At 49.7% G+C, this 24,276-nt stretch overlaps 2 protein-coding genes across 7 annotated transcripts; one reads left to right on the forward strand and one right to left on the reverse strand.

Moving 5' to 3' along the window:
• Positions 1 to 2,812: 2,812 nt before the first annotated feature.
• On the forward strand, positions 2,813 to 11,648 carry LOC116937845 (metalloreductase STEAP2-like). 2 transcript variants are annotated; one of them, XM_076060175.1, is made up of 6 exons: positions 2,813 to 3,017; positions 5,798 to 6,435; positions 9,061 to 9,314; positions 9,510 to 9,783; positions 10,256 to 10,420; positions 11,260 to 11,648. In XM_076060175.1, exons 2-6 carry the CDS (start codon positions 5,848 to 5,850, stop codon positions 11,542 to 11,544), a joined length of 1,566 nt encoding a protein of 521 aa, XP_075916290.1. In that variant the 5' UTR covers positions 2,813 to 3,017; positions 5,798 to 5,847; the 3' UTR covers positions 11,545 to 11,648. The 2 variants fall into 2 exon arrangements, with proteins under 2 accessions (XP_075916290.1, XP_032800854.2); XM_032944963.2 differs by having other exon boundaries at positions 2,814 to 3,017; positions 5,763 to 6,435.
• A 4,731-nt stretch (positions 11,649 to 16,379) lies between these two features.
• On the reverse strand, positions 16,380 to 23,473 carry ZC3H10 (zinc finger CCCH-type containing 10). Of its 5 annotated transcripts, XM_032944927.2 has the most exons (3): positions 23,192 to 23,473; positions 22,635 to 22,730; positions 16,380 to 20,844 (listed from the first exon to the last, which is right to left on the reverse strand). In XM_032944927.2, the coding sequence occupies exons 1-3, from the start codon at positions 23,317 to 23,319 to the stop codon at positions 19,596 to 19,598; spliced, it is 1,473 nt and encodes a 490-aa protein (XP_032800818.2). In that variant the 5' UTR covers positions 23,320 to 23,473; the 3' UTR covers positions 16,380 to 19,595. The 5 variants fall into 5 exon arrangements, with proteins under 5 accessions (XP_032800818.2, XP_032800845.2, XP_032800825.2 ...); XM_032944954.2 differs by lacking the exon at positions 22,635 to 22,730 and having other exon boundaries at positions 16,380 to 20,666; positions 23,192 to 23,470; XM_032944934.2 differs by lacking the exon at positions 22,635 to 22,730 and having other exon boundaries at positions 23,192 to 23,464.
• Between the last annotated feature and the right edge of the window lie 803 nt (positions 23,474 to 24,276).

The following is a 24,276-nucleotide window of genomic DNA, read 5'->3' on the forward strand; positions in this document are numbered from 1 at the left end:
TGTCACAAGTATGTTTGGTTAGCGTCGACTTCATGCCTTGAAATTTGTATATATTTGGTGTTTGAACATCAAAACACGCGTTTTATTTTTATGAGACCTCCTTTGCCAGTAACAAGATATAGGAATAGGTTTTACCCTTTTAACTGGCACAAAAACTGACACCTTTGTTAAAAGGGAAAAACCTATTCCTATATCTTGTTACTGGCAAAGGAGGTCTCATAATGTAAATGCTCACCCCGAGTCCTCAATACTCCGAGAGTGCGCTGTTTTTGAGTTGTACGCCTTTTGGCGTCTTCTGGTCCAACACCAATGGAGACTAGGCTCTAAGAAAAGCCGTCTCGGGTGTGGACCAATCAAATTCAAGGACAGTGCATATTATTATCAGAGTTGTCTTTTTTGTTTGCATTTTGACTGCTTGTGTTGTGGTTATTGCAAGCATGATGCCTTGAATAAAGGTGTCAGTTTTTGTGCCAGTTAAAAGGGTAAAACCTATTCCTATACCTGTTTTATTGCCAAAAAGGGTAAAACCTATTCTTGTTTTTTCATCATTGGGTTTTATGTTAAGAAGTTTTCAGCCAATTAATGATGAGAGTTGATACAATAACACTGTCTTCATAAAAAAGCAACGTTTCAGGTAATGACACTTTTTCATAGCACATTGAGAGGTAGTCTACACCACCTAAGGCAGTGTGATTGACATACATACAGGGACTCCTCTACTTACGAACTTTCAGAGATACGAACAAACCTGTCCGTATGTCCAGTTGCCCGTTCGGACTGAGAGTCATAAGTTCAACCGCCGTGCAATAGGTGATGGTGGTGGCATGTACATCTGCGGAACATGCAGAACCAGTGGCATAAACATCTATCGGACATTATACAACTTTTAAAGCCATTCCCCGTGTTTAGTGTACATGCCGTACAACATGTTTGGAATCGACAGGAGTAAAGTTTAACTCACGAACAAATCGACTTACCAACAGACATCTGGAGCCTAACTCGTTCGTAAGTAGAGGAGTCCCTGCATTCTGAATCTGACAACAATATGTATAGGGGTTTGTTTTTGTCCATATTGGCCAGCGCGTGCACGCTGCAGCCAGCAGAGGGCGCGCGAGATTCAGAGGTGAGATGCTCAAGAAGCGGAATCGATTCCTGGAGAGATTTCGCAAAAAAACATTGGAACGGATTGAAACCGACCGAATGTCCTCCGGACCTACGACTTGAAAGCAGCAGTTGTTGTTTTACTTTTGGGTTGCGTTCGAGGGGTGAACACGTTCATGCGTTACCTCTGTTCGCTCGAGTAGAATGCTCATTTAAAGAAATGAAATGTAGGCGAGGTGTCAGGCAACGCCCCTCCGTCTTGATCTACCATCAAGAATGATTATTGCCCGAAGAGTCGCGAAATGTGTTCCTCCTTGTAAGTCAGTTTTATTTAACGAATGTGTTGTGTTTGTGCACCAATGCACAAGCAGCAGCACCACCAAATAAATGGTTTAAACACCAACAAAGCCCGTGTTGCACTGATGGCCCGTCGGTGGAACGACGACCAAATTTCCCCCAATCATTTTGAGTCCGCGGTTTCTGACCGGCACGATGGCCACGCGAGCAGTTCTATGAGCTGGTGGTCTAGTTAAGGCTGGGGCGCTTTAGTATGTGCAATGCACGCTGAGTTGATCTTTGGGGACTGAACCTGCAGAAAGCCGGCCACATTAAGTGATTCGTTGTTTAAATTTCCTTTAGATTCTTTGGGTCTTTCGGGTAAAGTCATGTAGATAAGTTCAAAGAAAATAACAAAAAAAACTACGACGTTTCGATCGCAACACACGCGGTCGTCATCAGGAAAAGGGGGGTTAGCTTCTAAAGGTAAACTGTTCATAAAGGTTTGAAATGGGCGTAGCCCAAATGTCAGCAGCCAATGAGGATGTGAGTGGTGGGAAGCGACTGCGGCAGTGGGGAGTTTTCCACCAATCAAAGGGCTGCCAGGTAAAAATTAGCATTTAGATTTGAAGCTTTCGTGACTGCAAGGATTCATACTCTTTGTCACGTAGATAAAATAAAACAAAATAAAATAAAAATATTTAATTATTTTCTTTTATTTTGTTTCATTTTATCTACGTGACTTTACCGAATAAAACCAAAGTGTAAAAAATTAGCATGTTACTCCCTTGCTGCACGAGGAAATAATGTAAAGTTATGCATTCCTAATGTGCCACACATACATACATGAGTGAGCCAGACTATGTGAACTTCTTCTATTCAAACTTCCATCCTGCAACGGTGGCTAGGCGATGTTAACTACCTCGCCTGGTATACAGGAGGTCGTGGGTTCGATCCCGACCCTGATGATGCCTGCTGCTGTATATTTGGGAGTTTGAATGTTCTCCCCGTGGTCGCGTGGATTTTTCTCCAGGTTCTCCGGTTTTTCCCTTCACATTTAGAATCAACGTCACGCGTTTAGACTATTTGGCTGCTATACATTTCCACGTGATAATCCACTTCGTTGAGCTATCATGTGCCCAGGTCGCTTCTGAAAAATAGCTCTATAGCCCATTGGAGCTTACCTAGTAAATTATTTTTAAAATGTTATAGTTAAGTTTAAATGCTTCCGAAGACAGACGCGTGTTGTAAAGCATTACGTAATCCATACGAATGCATTGATTAGTTTTTTTTTAAAATAACTTATTGTGTTTACAACCTACAATTGTCATTCAAGCCACACAGCCCTGTAGCATTTACTCGATCCATTCCATTCGATTACAAAGCTCCTGCAGAATCGTAACGCGCCTCCAATACGATCCGATTCTTCTGCAACGCAATACAATAGGGATCGAATCATATATTCGTGTCGGATCGATTCACGTTGGGCTCGTGCGTGGTCGCCGCGGTGGTGTCGTCTGTCCGTGTTGACACTTTCCCCGCGTGGCCCCGTGTCTCCTGCTGTGTCTCCCCGAGTCTGCCTGTCTCTCCGCTCGTCTCCCCGTGTCTCTCCGCGGACGGACATCCCAGCCCGTGACCGGGTAAGCGCGTTCACGCCGAAACTGTGTGGAGCGTTTGGGTCGTGTCGGGGGTCACTGCGAACCGGGCCCTGCTTGAGTACCCCTAACGCCCCCCCCTCACCGCCATCACGTAGACGGGCATGGCCAGACGTCCGGTGACAGTGGCGAGTGGGGTGCCATGAGGGGGACTCAGGACCAACGATGAGTGACCACAAAACAGTTGATTGAAAGTGGTCAATCTTTGGACGTTGGCAAAATGTTTTTAGGATTGTTCTGGGTTAGGAAGACTGGTTTTGGGTAGAATGTGGTGGATAACACGAGGGCTTAGGATTGGAAAGATTTGATCCAAAAACCACGATGTAGCAATGTCCTGTTTCATGTAACAATCATTTAATAACATACTGTACCATGGTTAAAGAAAACTGTGATGGGGAAAAATCAAGGTTTTGGAAGACCTGGATTTATTGAGTCGGGTTTAGAAAGAGATCAGAACTTGGTGAGACTCTTGTTATTATATAATGAGGCGTGTTTACCCAGGGGAGCCTGACCGAGTCTCGCAACTTCTTCCCAGGAGGATCATTCCACGATGCTCCGTGTAAAATCCCAATTTCACTCATGTGCATGTCAGCTTTAACATTATTGCGATGTTTGAACAACATCAGTTACGTATATTTTTTCTTAGGGGGTTTGGCGGAGGGTGGAGGGCTTTTGGAGACCCCACAGTTTAGAAAAATCAGAGTTTGTTAAGAGTGGCAGCAGGACTTTGTATGCCTTATGGATTGTGGCTCGAGAATTCCACAGCACCAGATTCACAGGCGGTGTTCACATGCCTCACGTGATGATGATACACATGAACTTGTGTCAGTCCACTACTGGGTGAGGGTCTTCCCACGCTGTTGAGGGGTGGGGGTTGATTTGACCATACTTCACCACGCTGGTCAGTGGGGGTTTGTGAAGGTAGCTGTGATGACAGCCAGACAGCCGTTGCACGTGGCACGTGGGAGTGGGGGGGCGGTAGCCTGCCTGGCCTGCTGTCTTTGTTGAAGGGGAGTGAGGGAGTCTGGGACTTTGATTTAAACTGACACGTGCATAGGCGTGGGGTGTTTTGGGACAGTCCCGTTCGTGCGACGTTGCTTGCTCGTGGTGGATATCCACATCAATGTGCCCGCACCGAGGCCTCGTCAGATGTTGCTCAGGCAAGCTGGCTTGAGCCTTTAGACAGAACGTGCACTGGACAGCCAGCGTGGTGAAGTATGGTCAAATGATTCCCGACTGCCCGCACGGTGTGGGGGCGACACTCATCCAGCAGTGGAGTAATGATGCCGCGTGTGTGTGTGTGTACGTGGGGTGCTGCTGCCCCCCCTCGCGTGCCGTGCCGGCCTTCATAGGTGCTGCTGCTCGCGAACAGCACTTGCCCCAACAGTCTGTTCAAGGCTATACGGGGGATCTTTGTCTTTGGGGTGTCAGGTGGAGCGTGAGGAGCGGTGGCGCAGTGGTTAGCGCGCTACGCTGCAGAGACCCGAGTTCGCTTCCCGCTCACGGCCAACACACATTGACGAATATCTGAACCGGTCGCTGGGCCTCCCCTAGGTCGACTCAGCCTCAAATGAGTTCCTGGTGCGATGTGTAAAAACATCGCCACTTGGGGAGACAAAGGCGGCCGGGCGTGGTTGCTGGCCACTCACCCCTTGGTGTGTGCCTTGCCGATGTCATTGGTGCTCGCGCACAGCACTTGCCCCAGGAGTTCGTTCAGGCCCGTACGGGTGACCTTTGGCTTTGGTAAGTCATGTGCTGTGAGTCGCAACTGATCGGTGACGTCTTTGGGAAATTCCATAAAAATTGCGAAATCTTTGTGGATTCAAGAGGCAGCGGGCAGCTCAGCCCAGCGCGTGTGTGGCTTTGTCTTTGTGTGTGTCCTGGGAGCGGTAAGCGCCCTGCGCTCCGAAACCAGCGCCCCGAGTTCGATTCCAGGCTCGCGGACAACAATACCGGTGACGATTATCTGAACCGGTCATGGGCCTCCCCTAGGTTGACTCGGCCTCAAATGAGTACCCGGTGCGGTGTGTAAAACTAATCGGCATTGGGGAGACAAAGGCCGTCGGGGCGTGTTCCTGGCCACCCACCCCCTCGTGTGCCGTTCCAGCCTTAATAGGAGCCCGCAAACGGCACTTACCCCCAAGTCTGCTCAGGGGGATCTTTGTACGTGTAAGCGCGCGCGTGTGTCCGTCAATTATTCACTTTTAGTTTAACCGAGTAAACTAGTGGCTGTCCACCTTACGCCTCACCGCTTTGCGCCTCGCTCCGCGGTATTCATCCGCAACCTCACCGCACTGCACTATTTGCGTTTACGTAACTAAAGCAAAAATGTCCGCAAATTACATTTCTTTTTTTATACGGTTCATGGGAGCTTTTCCGTAAAGTCGGATTTCTGTAGGTCGGGTCTTCTGCAACCCGGAGACTTTTTATTTTGCCATGTAAGGCCCACTGAGCTGTATACTGTAGCTCTTTTTCAGAAGCGACCTGGCCACAAATGATAGCTCAACAACATGGCTTATCACATGGAAATGTATAGCAGTCAAATACTCTAAACTCACGTTTCTAAATGTGGAGGGAAAAACCGGAGAAAAATCCACGCGACCTTGGGGAGAACACGCACACTCCAAATATACAGCAGCAGGCGTCAGGGTCTGGATGGAACCCACGACCTTCTGTACACCATGCGAGGTAGTTAACATTTCGCCACCGTGGCGCCCTATTTACTCACAGAGGCTCTCCCCACCCGCCCGCTCGCTCGGGCCCAGCCGAGGGTCTGCCCCCCCCCCTTCCCCTCCCCCCCATCCTCGCGTCCACCATGGCCGTGGAGGGCACCCTGAGCGTCTCCAACTCTCCGCTCATCTCCCTGCGCAACGGCGGCCCCGTGCCCGGTGGCGGCGGCGGCGGCACCGGCGGCGCCTTCCGGCCGAACGGGAACCGCCGCAGCGTCGCCATCCTGGGCAGCGGCGACTTCGCGCGGGCCCTCGCGGCCCGCCTCCTCTCGGCCGGCTACGCCGTCGCCGTGGGCAGCCGCGACCCCAAGGCGGCCGCCGAGCGTATGCCGCCGCAGGCCGAGCTGCTGGGCCGCGCCGAGGCGGCGGCGAGCGCTCCCCTCGTGGTCGTGGCGCTGCACCACGAGCACTACGCGACGCTCGCCGAGCTGGGCGGCGCGCTCGCCGGCAGGGTCCTCGTCGACGTCAGCAACCGGAGCCCGGCGCAGAGGAGGGAGCGGCGGCGGCGGAAACGCGGAGGAGGAGGAGGAGGAGGCGGCGGCGGCGACGGGAGGACGCAGAGGAGCAATGCGGAATTCCTGGCGGAGATGTTCCCCCACTCGCACGTGGTGAAGGCCTTCAACGTGGTGTCGGCCTGGGCACTGCAGGACGGGCCCAGGGACTCCAGCAAGCTCGTGAGTGTCACGTGTGTGCGTGCGTGTGCGTGCGCGTCGCAGCATCATCGTCGTTTCGCGTTGTGCTTTGAGACGTGCGCTCATCCGAGCGGGGATCGCCGTGTGTGGGCAAGGCATCTTCGAGCAGGAGGAGAACAAATTGCTCGTGACGAGACGAATGAGCAGAGTTGAAAAAGTGACTTTCGAAGAGCCGAGTCTGGAGGGATCGTGTTTGTACGCAGCCGAAACCTTGAAGGAAGATGTAAGGTGACTGGATAAGTCTTGAGATGTGAGTATGGGTGGCGTGAAAGAGAAATGGGGAAGTTCCGGAGCAGGTTTCCGGAGGAGAGAAGTCTCTTTAGAACAATGCAGACCATGGCAAGGGATGTGCATTGGGCACAATCTCAGAGGTGAGAGCTCGATTAAGGAAGTTCTGTAGGTGTTGGGGATGCTGGGAAAGAGGCCAAGATTCAGAAAGAGAGGGACGCTGCTTGACGACTTGCAGCAAGCAAGAGAGAGGCCGTATGGTGATGTGAAGAAGAAGAAGGCTCAAGATCAGACAGGAAAGGAGGGAAGAAAAGATCGTGCGATTCTCTTGTTTCATGTTTCGCGTCGAGCGTTGCGTTTCGTGCGACGCCGTGCCTATCGTGCTTTGCCCCGCGTGCTACCGCATTTCGCGTCGTGTGTTTATGTTGTGTGTCGTGTGTTTATGTTGTGTGTCGCGTGTTTATGTTGTGTGTCGTGTGTTTATGTTGTGTGTCGTGTGTTTATGTTGTGTGTCGTGTGTTTATGTTGTGTGTCGCGTGTTTATGTTGTGTGTCGCGTGTTTATGTTGTGTGTCGTGTGTTTATGTTGTGTGTCGTGTGTTTATGTTGTGTGTCGTGTGTTTATGTTGTGTGTCGTGTGTTTATGTTGTGTGTCGCGTGTTTATGTTGTGTGTCGCGTGTTTATGTTGTGTCGTGTGTTTATGTTGTGTGTCGTGTATTTATGTTGTGTGTCGCGTGTTTATGTTGTGTGTTTATGTTGTGTGTCGCGTGTTTATGTCGCGTGTTTATGTTGTGTGTTTATGTTGTGTGTCGCGTGTTTATGTTGTGTGTCGCGTGTTTATGTTGTGTGTTTATGTTGTGTGTCGTGTGTTTATGTTGTGTGTCGTGTGTTTATGTTGTGTGTCGTGTGTTTATGTTGTGTGTCGTGTGTTTATGTTGTGTGTCGTGTGTTTATGTTGTGTGTCGTGTGTTTATGTTGTGTGTCGCGTGTTTATGTTGTGTGTCGCGTGTTTATGTTGTGTCGTGTGTTTATGTTGTGTGTCGTGTGTTTATGTTGTGTGTCGCGTGTTTATGTTGTGTGTTTATGTTGTGTGTCGCGTGTTTATGTCGCGTGTTTATGTTGTGTGTTTATGTTGTGTGTCGCGTGTTTATGTTGTGTGTCGCGTATTTATGTTGTGTGTTTATGTTGTGTGTCGTGTGTTTATGTTGTGTGTCGTGTGTTTATGTTGTGTGTCGTGTGTTTATGTTGTGTGTCGCGTGTTTATGTTGTGTGTCGCGTGTTTATGTTGTGTCGTGTGTTTATGTTGTGTGTCGTGTGTTTATGTTGTGTGTCGCGTGTTTATGTTGTGTGTTTATGTTGTGTGTCGCGTGTTTATGTCGCGTGTTTATGTTGTGTGTTTATGTTGTGTGTCGCGTGTTTATGTTGTGTGTCGCGTGTTTATGTTGTGTGTTTATGTTGTGTGTCGTGTGTTTATGTTGTGTGTCGTGTGTTTATGTTGTGTGTCGTGTGTTTATGTTGTGTGTCGTGTGTTTATGTTGTGTGTCGTGTGTTTATGTTGTGTGTCGTGTGTTTATGTTGTGTGTCGCGTGTTTATGTTGTGTGTCGCGTGTTTATGTTGTGTCGTGTGTTTATGTTGTGTGTCGTGTGTTTATGTTGTGTGTCGCGTGTTTATGTTGTGTGTTTATGTTGTGTGTCGCGTGTTTATGTCGCGTGTTTATGTTGTGTGTTTATGTTGTGTGTCGCGTGTTTATGTTGTGTGTCGCGTGTTTATGTTGTGTGTTTATGTTGTGTGTCGTGTGTTTATGTTGTGTGTCGTGTGTTTATGTTGTGTGTCGTGTGTTTATGTTGTGTGTCGCGTGTTTATGTTGTGTGTCGCGTGTTTATGTTGTGTCGTGTGTTTATGTTGTGTGTCATGTGTTTATGTTGTGTGTCGCGTGTTTATGTTGTGTGTTTATGTTGTGTGTCACGTGTTTATGTCGCGTGTTTATGTTGTGTGTTGCGTGTTTATGTTGTGTGTCGCGTGTTTATGTTGTGTGTTTATGTTGTGTGTCGTGTGTTTATGTTGTGTGTCGTGTGTTTATGTTGTGTGTCGCGTGTTTATGTTGTGTGTCGTGTGTTTATGTTGTGTGTCGCGTGTTTATGTTGTGTGTCGTGTGTTTATGTTGCGTGTTTATGTTGTGTGTTTATGTTGTGTGTCGCGTGTTTATGTTGTGTGTCGCGTGTTTATGTTGTGTGTCACGTGTTTATGTTGTGTGTTTATGTTGTGTGTCGTGTGTTTATGTTGTGTGTTTATGTTGTGTGTCGCGTGTTTATGTCGCGTGTTTGTGTTGTGTGTCGCGTGTTTCACTTGGTACCGTGAATCCTGTCATGCGCCTGCAGGTGCCCGTGTGTGGGGACAGTGTGGAGGGGCGCGCCGCTGTCATGCAGCTGGCACGCGACCTCGGCTTCGCGCCGCTCGACATGGGCGCCCTCTCCTCCGCCGCCAGTATCGAGACACTGCCCCTGCGCCTCTTCCCGCTGTGGCGCTTCCCCGTGCTGCTCTGCCTCGCGCTCTCCCTCTTCTTCTTCCTCTACGCGTTCGTGCACGAGGTCGTCCACCCCTTCGCGGTGCACGGCCGCAGCGAGTTCTACAAGTGAGCGCGTCTCCGCTTGACACCGTGTCACCGGTGTCCTCATATCCCTGCATCCTCGTGCTCTCCTGTCCCCAATCCTCCATTCTCCCCGTTGTCCCCATGTCCCCACGATCCTATGTCCGTATCTTTCTGTCCTCGATTCACCGCGTCCCCGCGTCCCCCCTTGATGTCTCCTCATCCCCCGTGTGCTCGCAGGATCCCCGTGGAGGTGGTGAATGCCACGCTGCCCGTGGTGGCGCTGTCGCTGCTTGCTCTCGTGTACGTGCCGGGCGCGCTTGCAGCGGCGCTGCAGCTGTGGCACGCCACCAAGTGGCGGCATTTCCCGCCATGGCTCGACCGCTGGCTGCGCTGCCGCAAGCAGCTGGGCCTGCTGGCGTTCTTCTACGCCGGCCTGCACGCCATCTACAGCCTCGCCCTGCCCCTGCGCCGCTCATACCGCTACCGCCTGCTCGACGAGGCCTACCGGCAGGCGAGTTAGCACGGTGCCGCGCGACGCCGCAGTGCGATGGAAATGGACTGGGAGCGAATCGCTGATCGTTCAGATATTAGCCAATCAGAAAAAAGGGGGGGGGGGTGGGTTGGGCGGGCGTTTCACGCGGCACCATACTAGCAGATGTGATTACTCAATCCGCGGATAACTTGCCAATGAATCGACGCAGGGATTAACCCTCGATGAACCGGTACTGTAACGTGGCAGTCGAATTGGCTATGAAGCGGAATCAATACCACAAGCGCCTCGATGCACAAGACCATATTCGGGCAGAGACACGACTCTACGGACAACTCCACGCCTACTTTCTTACAAATTATGAGTCGATCGCTGACCTCGGCGCTTTCTTCGGGTGTCCGACGTCATTGCGTGACAGCGCCACCTTGACGGAAAGACGCGAACGCCCAGGAAAACACACGTGCCTCTCGTTCTCATCGCCCGGCGTTTTCAGGTGCAGAGCGGCTTGACCTCGTCGTGGGATGAAGAGCAAGTGTGGCGCATGGAGACGTACATCTCGCTTGGCATCATGGCGCTCGGCCTCATGGTGCTGCTCGCCATCGCCTCCCTGCCGTCCGTCAGCGACGCGCTCAACTGGCGCGAGTTCAGCTTCATACAGGTGCGGCGTGTGCGTGTGTACAAACACGTACGGGTGGGATGTGTCTATTACACACACGTGCAGGTGGGGTGTGTGTGTGTGTGTGTGCGCACGATAGCCGGGTGTATCCGATTATTTCCGTAATAATTTGCTCTGCCAGTTATCGTTTCTATTACGCGATTAATCGGATATCACAGAAGTAGCTGGTGGGAAAGTCTCACGTGCTGCTGGTGAAGAGCGGGGCTTAATGACGTCATAGGCATCATCACCAACCATGCCACACTCTGCATGGCTTGTTCGGTGTTTTCCTGCCCGCAGGAGGCAGGATATCAAGCTGGCCACTGCTTTTTGAAGGGACCCAAGTAATCGGATCACATCTTCTTTGGTTCTTTTGGTAAAGTCACGTAGAATGAGAATAAAATAACACAATAAAATTCTCACGACGTTTCGGCCACAACACAAGTGGCATTCTTCAGGTGAAAGGAACAAACCTGTCGGGACAGGTTTGTCGTCCCGACAGGTTTGTTCCTTTCACCTGAAGAAGGCCACTTGTGTTGTGGCCGAAACGTCGTGAGAACTTTATTGTGTTATCTTATTATTTTATTCTCATTCTACGTGACTTTACCGAAAGAACCAAAGAAGATGAATCCTTGCAGTCACGAACGCTTTAAATCGAAATTTAATCGGATCACAATGAACACATTTTAGTCCACGAGCCAACTCAACCGACAAGTCGTTGCAGCGTGAGTGCAGGCGTGGTGCCGCGCTTCCACGCGCACGCACGCACGCTCATGATCATTGATGGCGCTCACCTTTCACGAGCGGCGCCGCCGCCCCTCCCCGCCCCCTTCCTCCACCAGTCCAAGCTGGGCGTGGTGGCGCTGGCGGTGAGCACGCTGCACGCGCTCACGTTCGGCTGGCGCCGCGCCTTCGAAGCCGAGCACTACCACTTCCACCTGCCGCCCGTGTTCGTGCTGGCGCTGCCCCTGCCCTGCGCCACGCTGCTCGCCCGCGTGCTGCTGGCGCTGCCCTGCTGCTCGCGCCCGCTGGAGCGCGTGCGCCGCGGCCACGAGGGCAGCCCCTTCCGCGGCGCGGGCGGAGCGGCGGCACGCAGGCCCATCGGCGACATCACCAGCATCGTGTGACCCGCACGCGCGTGCGCGCGCACGTGCACACGCACGCATATTTGCGTGGCGACTTAAGAACTACAGCGGTACCACAAAGCAGTATCCACCACCGATTGGGGTAAGGGATGGAGCGGGACCAGCGGGGATAGGGTGGGGGCAAAATAGGGAGGGATGGAGGGGTTCACGAGGAATTTCCCACAATCCACTCTTCAGAGCCACAATCCACTCTTCAGAGCCACCGCGGTAATTTTTCTTACTTGCCAAACCTCCCTCCATTCAAATGCCAATTAAGTTGTGGCACGCTGTACATGCCTAATTATTGCTAAATACGTTACTTAGAGGGCACTGAATCACTCACGGCCAACACCAGTGACGATTATCTGAACCAGTCCTGGGCCTCTTACCCTAGGCTTAGCCTCAATTGAGAACCTAGTGCAATATGTTAAAACGTTGCCACTAGGGAGACAAAGACGGCGTGGTGCTGGCCACTCACCCCCTCATGTGCCATTGTGGCCTTCATAGGTGCTCACAGCACTTGCCCCAACAGTCTGTGAAGGCTATACGGGGGATCTTTATCTTTAGAGAGATTGTAATTTCATTTGTTGCTTTCTACATCACGTTGGAGGCGTTTATCAGTCATCCGGGGCGTGCAGTGTGCAAGGACAATTTACATTTGAATGGAGATGTGTCAATGTGGACCTGTCCACCTTGGTGGGTTGTGAAGACTGGAGTTTGGAAAGCGTCTGTATTTTGGGGACAGGGTTAGGGCTTGTAAAATGAATATGGGTACAGTTAAAGGTTGCATTACAGTTGGAAGATAGGGGTAAGGTTAGAGATAGCAGCAGGTGTAGGCTGTGGGGTGAAGGGTCATATATGTTAGAGGTATGACTAAGGTTAATGGTGGGGATAGCAAAAGAGGTAGGGGTACTGGTAGGGCAATGATTAAGGATAGGATTAGGGGCATCGGTAAGTTTCAGACTACTACAAGTCAGCTTCGTGTTAAGAATGGGGTAGTGGGCAGATTTTGGGTTTAAGGACTCGTAGTTGGATTGGACGAACCGATAAGATTAAGCTGTTGAATAGGGTTGGATTTTGGGTTCGGGGTTAGTGTAAAGATGCAGGGTTACAGGTCACAGGTTAAGGTGATAGGATATTTACCTAGGTATTCAACTAGGTAGAATGTTTTAACATTAGGGCTTACAATGTGGGATTACAGTCAGACGTTGAGTCTGAAATGTAAGGGTTAGAGGCTTGAGACTGTGGCCAAGGCTTTTTCCTCTCTTCACCGACTGCGAAGATCTCTCTCCAAACTCACGGGGAGGTCAACCTCAGGTGAGGTCAGGAATCGCGTAATGCTTGACGGTATCTTGCCGCGTGAAGGTCAGCATTAAGCTTTTCACATCGGGTGCAAAATAAAAAAAGAGATAGAGGTATTTTTCAGTGGCAAAAGAAGCTGCCACTTTTTTTTTTGCTTTCAAATGTATTTTTTATTAAATTATAAATCTTTTTTTTTTATTTATCAAAATCACTTCGCTGCAATAATGTATTGATTGTGTAATTGCGTTTCATTGCACCAAAGGGGAGGATAAACCTGCTGCGTGTTTTTTTTAAATGTGTGACACACTGTAAAGCATTATTGCCAAATGGTCATGATGTGGTCAGGCAATATTAGGGTAAATTGTTGCTGTCAGTTGCCACCGGCAAAGGATTCGCTCTGAGCAGTTTTAGCAACTTGTTACGGCAATGGCTTAGGGTGATGGAGTTCTGCCTTCCGAAGGACATTTATTTTTTTAAGTTTCTTCGACGAACAATGAGTGATCACGTGACATCTAGGTTGTCATCTGGCCGCTGTGTTTGATTTGGTTGTGTCATCATCCCGGTTGTCCGCAAATTTCAGGCGACGATACAAAATGGTGCGGCAACCGTTGCCAGCGACGAATTCTTTAAATTTCCACACGTGTCATCGTCACCTTAAGAGCGCCATCCTCCGGAGGGACTTTAAAGTGCAGGCGGTTTGATCCGTTCCACTGATGTTTAGCCAACTCCCGCAGTTCTTAATTGTTACCAATGATGTCACGATCTCACGAACATTTTATAATTTGCTCATCGCACCGAGAGCACACTTTGGCACCGCCTAGCAGAAAAAAAAGCCCACAAACCCTTGCCCCACCAAGTTTCTCTAAAACACAAACCCTGCTCAAACTAGTACCATCGAGCATTCGTCCAGTCTGCGAGTGATCGTTAACGAGACTCAATGTACCGGCACAAGCCCACTGTCTGTCCGATGGTGGTACTGCTCGTCACCCGCGATGCAATGGAATGTGCAAGAAGAGCACAGCGTTATCTTTCATGTCTACACATCTGCTGCAACTGAGCAATGGAAACGATTTGTTTTTGATAGAGCGCCCTCCTATACACCAGGGCGTCTCAGAGCGCTGAACACACGATAAGCGCGTTGCAACACCATCTCGTGTTGAACATTTGAAGGGGCACACCGAGTGGCAGCTGTCCTTGCGGACACGAGGGGATTTCATAGCTTAGCCTGCAATAAAGGCGTTCGTCTGCTAGTCGGTGGCCATGATTGCTCTGTGTAAACCCAGTTGGGTGAGGAGTTATGGTTTGTGCCTGCACTTGTCAACTCGACGAAGATAAGCAGGGTTGTGCCTGATTACTACATGGATCGGAGATTGGGGAATACCAGGTGTTGTAGGCTTGGGCTGTGACGTGTCCAGGAGAAAGTATTACAACAGTGGATTATTGAATCTGTATATGCAGAGCTCGTTTGAGTGTTATCCCCCCTCCCCTCATGTGTGGGGTTCCTCCTTCCGACATGCCAAACACGGGTTTAATTGATAAAACATCCCAATGGAAGCAGGACCCTCGTACAATCGAGTCTTGAGATTTCTCTCAAGCTTTCCTGGGTGAACATCGGTCATCAGCATTGTGACAAGCCGCTATGTTGAGATATGATTTGTGGCCAGGTCGCTTCTGAAAAAAGAGCTATATTGCTCGGTGGGCTTTTCCTGGTAAAATAATAATAGTCGTAGTAGTAGTTAATTCAAGTACCAGAGCAAGGTGGCTCAAACGCTTCGTACGGATCGTTGTCTACGCACCCGGCGTCTGCCGTTTCCCCAGCGTGCCACCTGTGGCTGCTGTCAGTGTTATCGCTGTGTTTGCTGTTTTATAGGTCATCCACGTGCAAATGGACAAAAATCCAATAAGCAATAATTACGGATAATTGTGTGTGGCTTCCGCTCCCTCGCGAAATTTGGGAAGCTTCTGGACGTCACTCTTCACTTTCGTCTCGTGGGTGACGTTACATTTTTTCCAACCAGCAAAAAAGTTGGCATTTTAAGACGCACATTAGGGGCAGCTTTCTAGATTTGTTTCAAGAGTTCGATTCCAAGTCGCACGGATTTAACGAGGCTTGTTTTGAAGCCCTGCTGCTTTACACTGCGCGAACCGCACGATGCCATCACTCAGTAATAACAACGGTGACTAGAGAAAGTAAAAATGCATTTTAAGCGTAACCATTTGCTTACATATGCAGCTGTGTCCGAGGACTTTCTACTCTTCTGGCAGCTGATCTTTTTTTTTTATCCTTCAGCTGCATATTGCGTGAATATGGAAGCTTTTACGTGTACCCGCTGAACGGTTTCAAACGCAATAGCATCGTAACAATGATTTTCAAATCGGTAGCCTGCAGCAAGCGCGCATCCGGCCGCGTTGCTGCACGCGGTCGAGCCGTCCAACTTCCAACAAAATTGTTACTTGAACACTTCTCAAGTCCGTCGGGCCGTTTTATTCGTGGGTGTTGTTCGCGTGTTGTAGGCCGTTGTTCAGCTCGCGCAATTCCATTGCCTTCCCGGCGACGTGGCTGTAAACGCCGGCAGCGGCGCGGGCTGCCGATAAGCCGAGGCCCGTCCGCTCGCCGCGTCCTCTTGTGTTTAGACTCGAGAGCAAACTCGTCCACCGCTCTCGCCGCCGCCGCCGTCTGGCCCTGACGCATCCAGCGCTGTGTCTCTAGATTAGAAGTAGACACGTCTTCCCAGCCCATAAAGGAGCCACAGTTGTCTCGCCGTAGAGGCTGCCGGACGCAGTAGCTTCGCAGATTTTTGACGTCTTCCATGAAATAAACCTCCCAATGGGATGTCGCGTGGTGCCTTGTCTTTTGCCTTTGAACAGGGGGGGGTGTTTGGTCTCATTGCGCTGCCCCCTATTATCTTCAAACCCCAACTCCGCTATCCCTTCTCTGCTGTTTGTGCTACATTATTTGAAGGCGAATGTAGTTTTCTCAGCAATGATAATTTCTCGATTCTATGTATCCCCTTGACGACAGCTTAATCTTAAGACTCATACTAATTGGAATGTGGGCGATGTTAAAAAGCCCGTTCTTGTAGAAGTCAACCAATGTTCATGCCAAAATTGTCATCTTTGGCCCATGTCATTAAATGTAGAGGGTTTACTGTTTCAAAGATTAAAATAAGATTCCAACGATCGCAATTCGAAGTCGCGAGTCAAGGGATTATGGCACTGTGAGGTCTTGATCCAAATGTCACGTTGATTCTTTCATGCAGATTGATGCATATTATCTTGAGCGGTAAGAATCTATTTTATCAATGACTCGTGAGACATTAGTGTGGACTGTTAGGGGAGGCTGTGCCAGACTGCAGTAAAGCAAAAGAGGTAACCTCCCATGTGAAGATCCATCGGAGGTATGCGAAGTGAAAACCCCGGATACAAATTTTGCGCCATGTGATGTAAGCTGATGTGTAATGTACGTTTGTAGAGCTTTCACACGTAGCCAACCGTGCTAATCGGAGATGCAGGTGAAGGACAACAAATAACACGCATTAAACGTTGCTCCAATTTTATTCAATTTACCAAATTGCCACTGTCCACATTAACTTAAAACAGTTAAAAAAACAGTACAATGTTCAAACATTAGGATATATGTCAGGGCCATATTAATTTTCCATTACAGATGCAAATGAAAACACTGTTCATACCACAAGGGCTGCCCGTGAGGAATTGAGATCACCACAAATAAGTCTGCCAATATTTGTATACAAACTGGGATTTCCTAAAGAACACAATTTAAAAATGTGCAGTTTCATTGGAATGAAAATAATGCGTGGAGCAAAATGCCGTGTAACAAAAAATGATCTAGGGACTGACATTTTTACACGTAGGCTTTCCCTACCAATATTATTCATAAAGCTTTTTGGGTTAGATCGCGTATGTGTCGAAACCCTCCACCACCCGACACAGCCAATTATTAAGTGATTTGTCACGTAAACAAAACACCAAATAGTTACTACTTCAGCCCACCGGTGTGTTGGAGAGTAAATCCACACCACTTACAATTTGAGTACGACGTTTCGCTGGTAATTACACCCAGCATTATCGGGCAATTTGCCAGAATAGTGAGGCAATCCACCTGCTTCAGGTCTTAAATAGAGCAGCAGCACATCATCACCGAACCCAATCAGGTGCAGAGATCAGAGGCGGAGGGGGGGCTATTGTAATTATAATAGATTCGTTACTTAATTAGTATGCGTTTCCTCTATAAGGAATTATAATTGTAATGTATTACTTAATACGCTTCCAGGCCGCACTAAGCCTGTAGCCGTCAGAGCGGTTAGAATTATTTGAATTTCTGTCAATTTCTATGAATTCTCGAATTAGTCTTGGCCGGTCAGAATTCGTTTTAAACAACACTTCAACGTTATCAAAATCAATTGAGTGTCCTTGTTGGCAAGTATATTGTGCAACTGCCAACAGTTGTGTTTGAGAGTATTTAATATTTATTTGGTGTTCTTTTAATCTTACGCTAATGTCACGTCCCGTCTGTCCAATATAGTATCTGCCACATAATTAATGTGATACACACCTTCTGTTGATAACTTAGGCAATTCATCTTTAGTACGAGATACTAGTTTTTGAATTGCGTAACGTGCCGAATCTTACTTTGATGTTTTGCTTTTGCAAAACTCGAGATAATTTGTCAGTTACTCCAGTCATATATTTTGTTTTAATAATCTGATGGCTTTCAGCCGTATTCCTGTTCGATCTTGGTTTGGCATTCAATGCTCTTTTAACTTCAAATCTAGAATTCAGCATTATTGTAGCCATTCAATCGTAGTGCTTTTTTAACATGTATAGTGACATAGAATGGGTCACTACGGCACCTCGCGCCAGTTCGTGATAGAGGGAAACTGGGAGTGAAGTAGCCCTCTATGCCAGTAGGGCGTGCAATGTCATGGAACGGGTCCCTAGGGGGCATCGTTCTGGTGGCAGGCACAGAGGGGGCATCTGAGGACGTAGCAGCCCAGTTGGCTGGCAAGGGCACATGATAGGCCAGGGTAAGAATTTGGCCAAAGGTGACAGAATGGACACATGGGGTATGGCCCAGAGCCTTCTGGTAGGTTCCAGAAGGGGGCATGGCCGAGGGCGGAGCCAGGCCACACTGGAGGGCATGAAAGGGAGGGCATGAAAGGGAGGTCCCGAGGCTGGGTCGAGGCTGTCTGCTGGAATGGGAGAGGATTTCTGCGCGGGGTGATGATGCGAATCTGCATTCAGATAGACATCAGTGTGCGTTCCCTTTCGGTAAATGCTGTGTCCGAGCAAAAAATATCTAGGAAAGGGAGTGTTATTCACCTCCATTTCCATGGTGAACTGGATAGCTGGCTTTTGTGCATTTAGGTTATTTAGAAATTCATGAAGTGTATATTTACAATGTGGCCAGACAACTAAAGCGTCATCAACATATCTAAACCAAAAAGATGGTTTTAATGTACTTGAAGCAAGTGCTCTTGCTTCCAAGTGTTCTATGTACAGATTCGCAGTAGTAGATGAAGGAGAGCCCAGTGCTGTTCCTTTTTTTGTTTCAAGAAATCACCTCTCCATAAGAAATGTTATTTAGACAATGGTCAGCTAGTTTTGGAATATCTTTTGGTAAACCTGTCTTATTTACTAGCGTATCAAGTAATTTAAGGGACACGTTAACTGGAACCTTAGTGAATAGATAAATTACATCAAAATTCAGCAGAATATCATTAGGGTTAAGTTTAATTTCTTAAATCACATTCACAAGATGCTCTGCATTTCTTATGAATGAGCAGGTGGATTGCGTCACTATTCTGGAAAATCGCCCGATGATGCTGGTTGTAAGTACCAGCGAAACGTCGTACTCAAATTATAAATGTTGTGGATTTACTCTCCAACACACCCGTGGGCTGAAGTAGTAACTATTTGGTGTGTTATGTGACAATTCCCTTACTAATTGGCTGTGTCGGGTGGTGGAGGGTTTCGACACATTTATAATTAGGCGACCTAAAACGAAAACCTTTACGAATAGCGATGTACATGTTCGTATTACACAAAAGCCTGATCAATTGATCTCTTCATGCAATATTTCTGAAAACTACAACTCGTAATAAAACAAGCGTGGAACCATCTCTTTGGAACAGACCTAAAGCAGAGACACATTATCAAGTGCGCCCTCACGACATTATTTCCCCTGCTCACAGGGCTAGGCGGTCCAGTCGTGTACACACCGCCATGTCACATTACTTAGGAGTGCCGCTTCAATTCCAAGGATGATATCCATATATGAAAACCATCAATTAAACGATCATCTGACTTCAGCAGGCCACCGTGTGTCCTTGCCATCATCAAAATTCCAATCGTGATTTATTTATTTTTACTCGGTATTACCGATACTCAATTGGCCGAGTGTAAAAATCAACTCATAATTGCCAAGTGGAAAATTGTAATCCTGATCGGAAATTGATTCAGCCCGTCATCCCCACGAAGATTAGATAAATAAAAACGTTGTTGCAAGATGTTGGGACCAGTTGGTTTAGCCCTAAAGAATGTGGAATATCCACACTTTACAGCCAACTGAGGTGAGCACTGCCCAATACCAGTTTGAGTTGGAGAGATTTTTCACTTTCAGACACATTTCTCCTTAAAAAAACAAAGAGGATCCGACAAAGGTTGAGTTCTGCAAGCATCAGGGATTCGCTGCCAGCGTTGTGGTGGTGGTGGTGGTGGCGGCGGTGGGGCTAGTGCGGCAGGGACGTCATGTGTATGCTCTGAGTTGCGATGGGGAACGTCATGATGGGCGTGGTGGCGTGGCTCATGGTGATCCCCGACAGCGACTGCGCCATGGACACAACCGGCGCCACCGACACGGCCACCGTGGCGAGTGACACGGCGGGCGCCAACCCCAGCGTGGCTGGCAGGGGCGCCAATGCCTCAGGGTTCAGATGTGGCGGTGCCACGGGCTGAGGTGGTGGCGCCCCCGGGTTAGAGGCCTGCGCGGTGGGCGCCCCGCTCGGCGCCACCAGCTCCTGCTGCGACACGGGCCGGCCCTGCAGCGTCTGCCCACTCAGCGTGGTGAGCGGCTGGCCCAGCGCATGGCTGTAGCTGGGCATGGCAGCGGCGGCCACCACAACGGTGGGGGCGCGCGGCACCAGCGTCTGTTCGGCCGAGGTGAGCGTCACGACCTTGCCAGCCTGCACGCGCAGCCGCGCGTTTTGCTCCAGCAGTGCCTCGTTGACGGCCGTCAGGTCGACCGCCTGCTTGCGCAGCTCCTCCATGCGCCGCCGCAGCATTATGTTCTCCTCCTGCAGCAGCAGCAGCTGTGTGTCGGCGAGGCGCAGTGTGGGCAGCGGGTGCTCGAAGCGCTCGGCCCACGGCTCCTCCAGGCGGCGGCGCTTGGCGCGTGCCAACTCAAACTCAACGAAGCGCTCCTCCTCGAAGGCCTCGCCGAACCCATCGAAGCGGTAGCGTGGCATCATGGTGGCGGGCATCGCTGGGGGGGGCGGCAGGATGGTCACAGCGGTGGCGTCCGGTGCGCCGGCGTGGCCACACAACCCCATTTCCAGCGTGAACTCCTCGCGCGTCACGTGCCGGAACTTGCAGCGCTTGCCTCTGAGGCAGCCGTTGTTGAGGTTGTCGTGGCACACGGGCACCTCGCCCTGCCGCAGTTGCAGGTCCCGCAGCGAGAGGCCAAGGCCGGCGGCCACCGTCTGCTTGAGGTGCGCCGGCAGCTCCCCGTGCCGCCGGTAGAACTCCTCGTCCTGCTTGGGCGAATGCACGAACTTGCAGTTTGGCCGTGTGCAGCTGCCGTTCTGGAAGTCGTGGCAGAAGCTCAGCTCGTTGCGACGCACGCCCATGTTGATGACCTCGCTGAACTCAGGGTGGTGGTAGCGGCAGTGCTTGCCCCGCTTGCACACGTTGCGCAGGAAGTCCCGGCACATGCCCCCCTCGGTGAACTCGCCCGTGCCATCGCTCACGCCGTTCAGATTGCTGTCATTTTCGGACATGTTAGCGGGAGAGCGCTCGCCTCGCTGCGCCGCCGCGCTTTACCGCGCCGCCGCCGCGCTGCTGCTGGGAGGGGCGCGCGGAGCTCGAGGACGTGGTGGTGATCGTGGTGGTGATGATTGTGTTGCTGATGGGCGTTTATGGTAATGGTAATCTAAACCTTGGTGGTGATTGTGATGTGGCGATGGTGTTTGTGGCGATTGTGGTGTTGGTGATGATCGAGTTGGTGTTGATGGGAGGTGGTTGTGGAGGGTGGTGGTTGTAGGTGGTAGTGGTGGTGGAGGAGGGAAGTGGTGGTAAAGGGAGATGGTAGTGGAGGAAGATGGAGGTGGTGGTGGAGGGTGGTGGAGATATGTGATGGTGGAGGAGGGAGGTGGTCGCGCAGCTGTGAGTCGCAAGCGCGGGCAATGCGCAGGGTAAGCGCGTTTTGTCAGCGCCAACGCTTTACAGCGCTCATCACACAACAGGAACTCTCCCTTCCGTCCGCCTCTGTCGCGCACAAAGCAACCACACGGCACAATGGCACAAATGTGAGCATTCACCAACTTGCAGAATAGTGCAAAAGCATTGTCTCCTTCACCCCATAATAAACTATTTGGCAGCTTTTGGTATTCAAGCCCAAGATTCACCTCAAACCTAAAGTTAAATTCAAAGAAACTTCATATCAAGTCTCATGTTGAAGTCAATGAAATCATCACTATTTCAGGTGAAATACACTTTTACAACTATTTGAATTTCAAGCAAAAATTCTTCGTCCAGTCTTAAGAAAATTGTCACTTTCTGCAGACTGGCACCATCACATCATGGTCAATTTCTCACGAATAACAAACGTGGATAATTTCTGCTGATAACTTATATCAATAATTTTCCTTTGTCTGCTATCTGCATTATTGACAAGGAAAACCTCAAATCGACGAATATTACATTCTCACTTTTTTATACCAATGTGTCCGTTCCTTCCATGTCCTATAGAATTCAACCCAACACTCGTTTCTGATAATATACTTTCTTTGCTAGTTACTTTACAGATCCAAATTGTTGTACTTTGTAATAATGTCATATATTTATCCTGCACAGCCTCATGGAAGTCTCCAGAGTTTTTTAGGGTAGGTCCTAGGATGTTTGACCAATTTATTATCAATAAGCGTTGTACAAGGGGAATAAAACGGAGCAGCCTGGGACACCCCACCATGCATGAGGGAATTACGGGTTCACTCACAAACATAATTTTTGTACTGTATTGTCATCTCCTGGCTACATCACAGCCAAGCGGGTTTGGGAGTCTAGCATACGGTGATATGTATGCTTGAGCCACCAACTCTCGTGAGTTGGTCAAACCACGACCGATAGGTCTACCCATCCTGCGATGTAAAGTTGAAATGGTGTCCTAATTAAAACCACTGACGCGATACTCACCTCACTAAGTCAGATGTGCATAAATCCACTCCTATCGCAGGGCGAGTCTCCAAGGACAACCCCCACTGTCGACTTCCCCGCTGAGTGGTACTTTTTATCGACCCCGGGGAAGGGATGATGGGCAAAGTCAACCCCCTACCAATATTTTAGCTCGCAACCTTATTGCTCTACCGCCGAGCCCGATTTGCGAAATACAACAAATATTCCTTGTAATATAACATTTCGACAAGTAACTTTACTTAAAACCTGCAGCAAAAACAAATATGTTTTGGCTTTATAGGACTGAGAACCCAGACTTGAGTCTCAACACTCTCCGCTCGTAACGTGGCCCGACCCCCACTGGTCCCTATGCTTCCTACCGGGTTTCACGTGCCTTCTCCTGTAGAAGCGACCAGGCAACAGCAGGATGCCCGGGATCCGACCAGGCCTCTTCCTCAACCACCAACTTCCCGCGTCTAAGCTCAGATTATCCACCAACAATGAGGCGTCTCAAACACAAACAACGATTATGAACCAACTATATATATTATTTAACAAATGGCCGATGCTCGCCGTCTTCGCCAAACATCTGACCAACCTTCCACCACTTGCACGGAGTGGGAGAGGCACTCATCCAGCAGTGGATTGCTGATAAATGTCTGGACGCGTACAAAACAATCACCGGGGAGCGCGGCGCGTCATTTAAGACGGCGTCAGGTTAATTAACGACCAGATTAATTACTGTCGAACACGAAGCGACGTGCACGCAGCGGGGTCGGCAGGGTGCCTCGGCCCGCGGCACAGCGAGGGAACCTTTGCGCCCCGCGTCCGTTCCGGGCCTCGGGGACTTCAAGGGGACCCCAAGGGAGACCCCATCGGAGACCCCAAGGGGACCTCGACCGAACCGGGTGTGATCGAGAACGTCCGGACGCGATACCTGGAGGAATCCCGCGCTCCGCTTCGCCGTGGTCCTCCTCCACGTGACCCACATGACGAGCTTGATTTGGATTTTATAACACCGATAGGCACTGTTTTATATTCCGTAGTACGCATGAGAATAGGCATTCGAGACGTATTAAAACTCGATTTCGTTTTTAAAGTTTTCGTGACTGCAGGGATTCATATTCTTGTTACAATCGAAACGTCGTGAGGATTTTATTGTGTTGTTTTATTATTTCCCTTTTACGTGACTTTACCGAAAGAACCAAGACTATGTATTTAAACTAGTTGAGCATAAGGGGCCGTCCATAAATGACGTCACGCGATTTTGGACCCCCCCCCTTCGTCACGCGGCATCACAAAAAGTCAGACCCCCCCCCCTCAAATAAAAACATGCTTCAAATCGCTTTAAACTATTGTCATCGTAGTGCGTATTTAATGTGGCGCTGCACTCTGATGTTGTAGGAGAAAACATTTATAAAAAAGTATATTTAATCAAGTAGAACGTGTTGTCTATATTTATTTAAAGTTGGTGCATTTTGATGTGACGTCACATTTCTCACCCCCCCCCCATCGTCACACATCGTCACAAATGTCTAACCCCTCCCCCCCCCAGGTGCGTGACGTCATTTATGGACGGCCCCTAAGGTAGTGGGTTCGATCCCGACCCTGACGCCTGCTGCTGCTGTATATTTGTACTTGGCTGCAACACATTTCCACGTGATGAGCTACTTCGATTGCCAGGTCGTTTCTGAAAGAATAAAAAGCCGTATAGCTCAAGTGAGCCTTACCTGCTAAAATAAGGAAAATAGTTCAACAGTTTTAAAGTCGCGATTGCCCTTCTGGGATTGCGCTGTGACGATCCTAGAAGCCCACCCAGACCCAGAAGAAAGCCGCTGTTGTGCGAACAGAGTGGAGCAACGCGGGCGTCCAGAGTAAACACCTGATTGGAGACCCACTCTCAGCACCCCCCCACTCCTCGCCCCCCTCTCCCAGCCCCCCACGACCCACCCCCCCACTCCCAGCCCCCCACTCCCCGCCCCCTCTCCCACCCCCCCACGACCCACCCCCCACTCCCCGCCC

The sequence above is a fragment of the Petromyzon marinus genome, chromosome 4 (genome assembly GCF_048934315.1).
Source record: "Petromyzon marinus isolate PM22_M1 ecotype Great Lakes invasive population chromosome 4, UKy_Petmar_22M1.pri1.0, whole genome shotgun sequence".
In the NCBI taxonomy this organism is placed as follows: Eukaryota; Metazoa; Chordata; class Hyperoartia; order Petromyzontiformes; family Petromyzontidae; genus Petromyzon; species Petromyzon marinus.

What these genes read in the sequence shown, in the direction of transcription:
- LOC116937845 (XM_076060175.1), top strand. Translation starts at nt 5,848, where the DNA reads ATGGCCGTGGAGGGCACCCTGAGCGTCTCCAACTCTCCGCTCATCTCC. An exon ending in TCGACGAGGCCTACCGGCAG is followed by an intron (nt 9,784 to 10,255) that starts GCGAGTTAGCAC and finishes CGGCGTTTTCAG; the next exon opens with GTGCAGAGCGGCTTGACCTC. An exon ending in GCGAGTTCAGCTTCATACAG is followed by an intron (nt 10,421 to 11,259) that starts GTGCGGCGTGTG and finishes TTCCTCCACCAG; the next exon opens with TCCAAGCTGGGCGTGGTGGC.
- ZC3H10 (XM_032944927.2), bottom strand. Translation starts at nt 23,319, where the DNA reads ATGCCTATTCTCATGCGTACTACGGAATATAAAACAGTGCCTATCGGT. An exon ending in GGAGCGCGGGATTCCTCCAG is followed by an intron (nt 22,731 to 23,191) that starts GTATCGCGTCCG and finishes ATCTGAGCTTAG; the next exon opens with ACGCGGGAAGTTGGTGGTTG. An exon ending in GAGAAGGCACGTGAAACCCG is followed by an intron (nt 20,845 to 22,634) that starts GTAGGAAGCATA and finishes CGAAAATGACAG; the next exon opens with CAATCTGAACGGCGTGAGCG.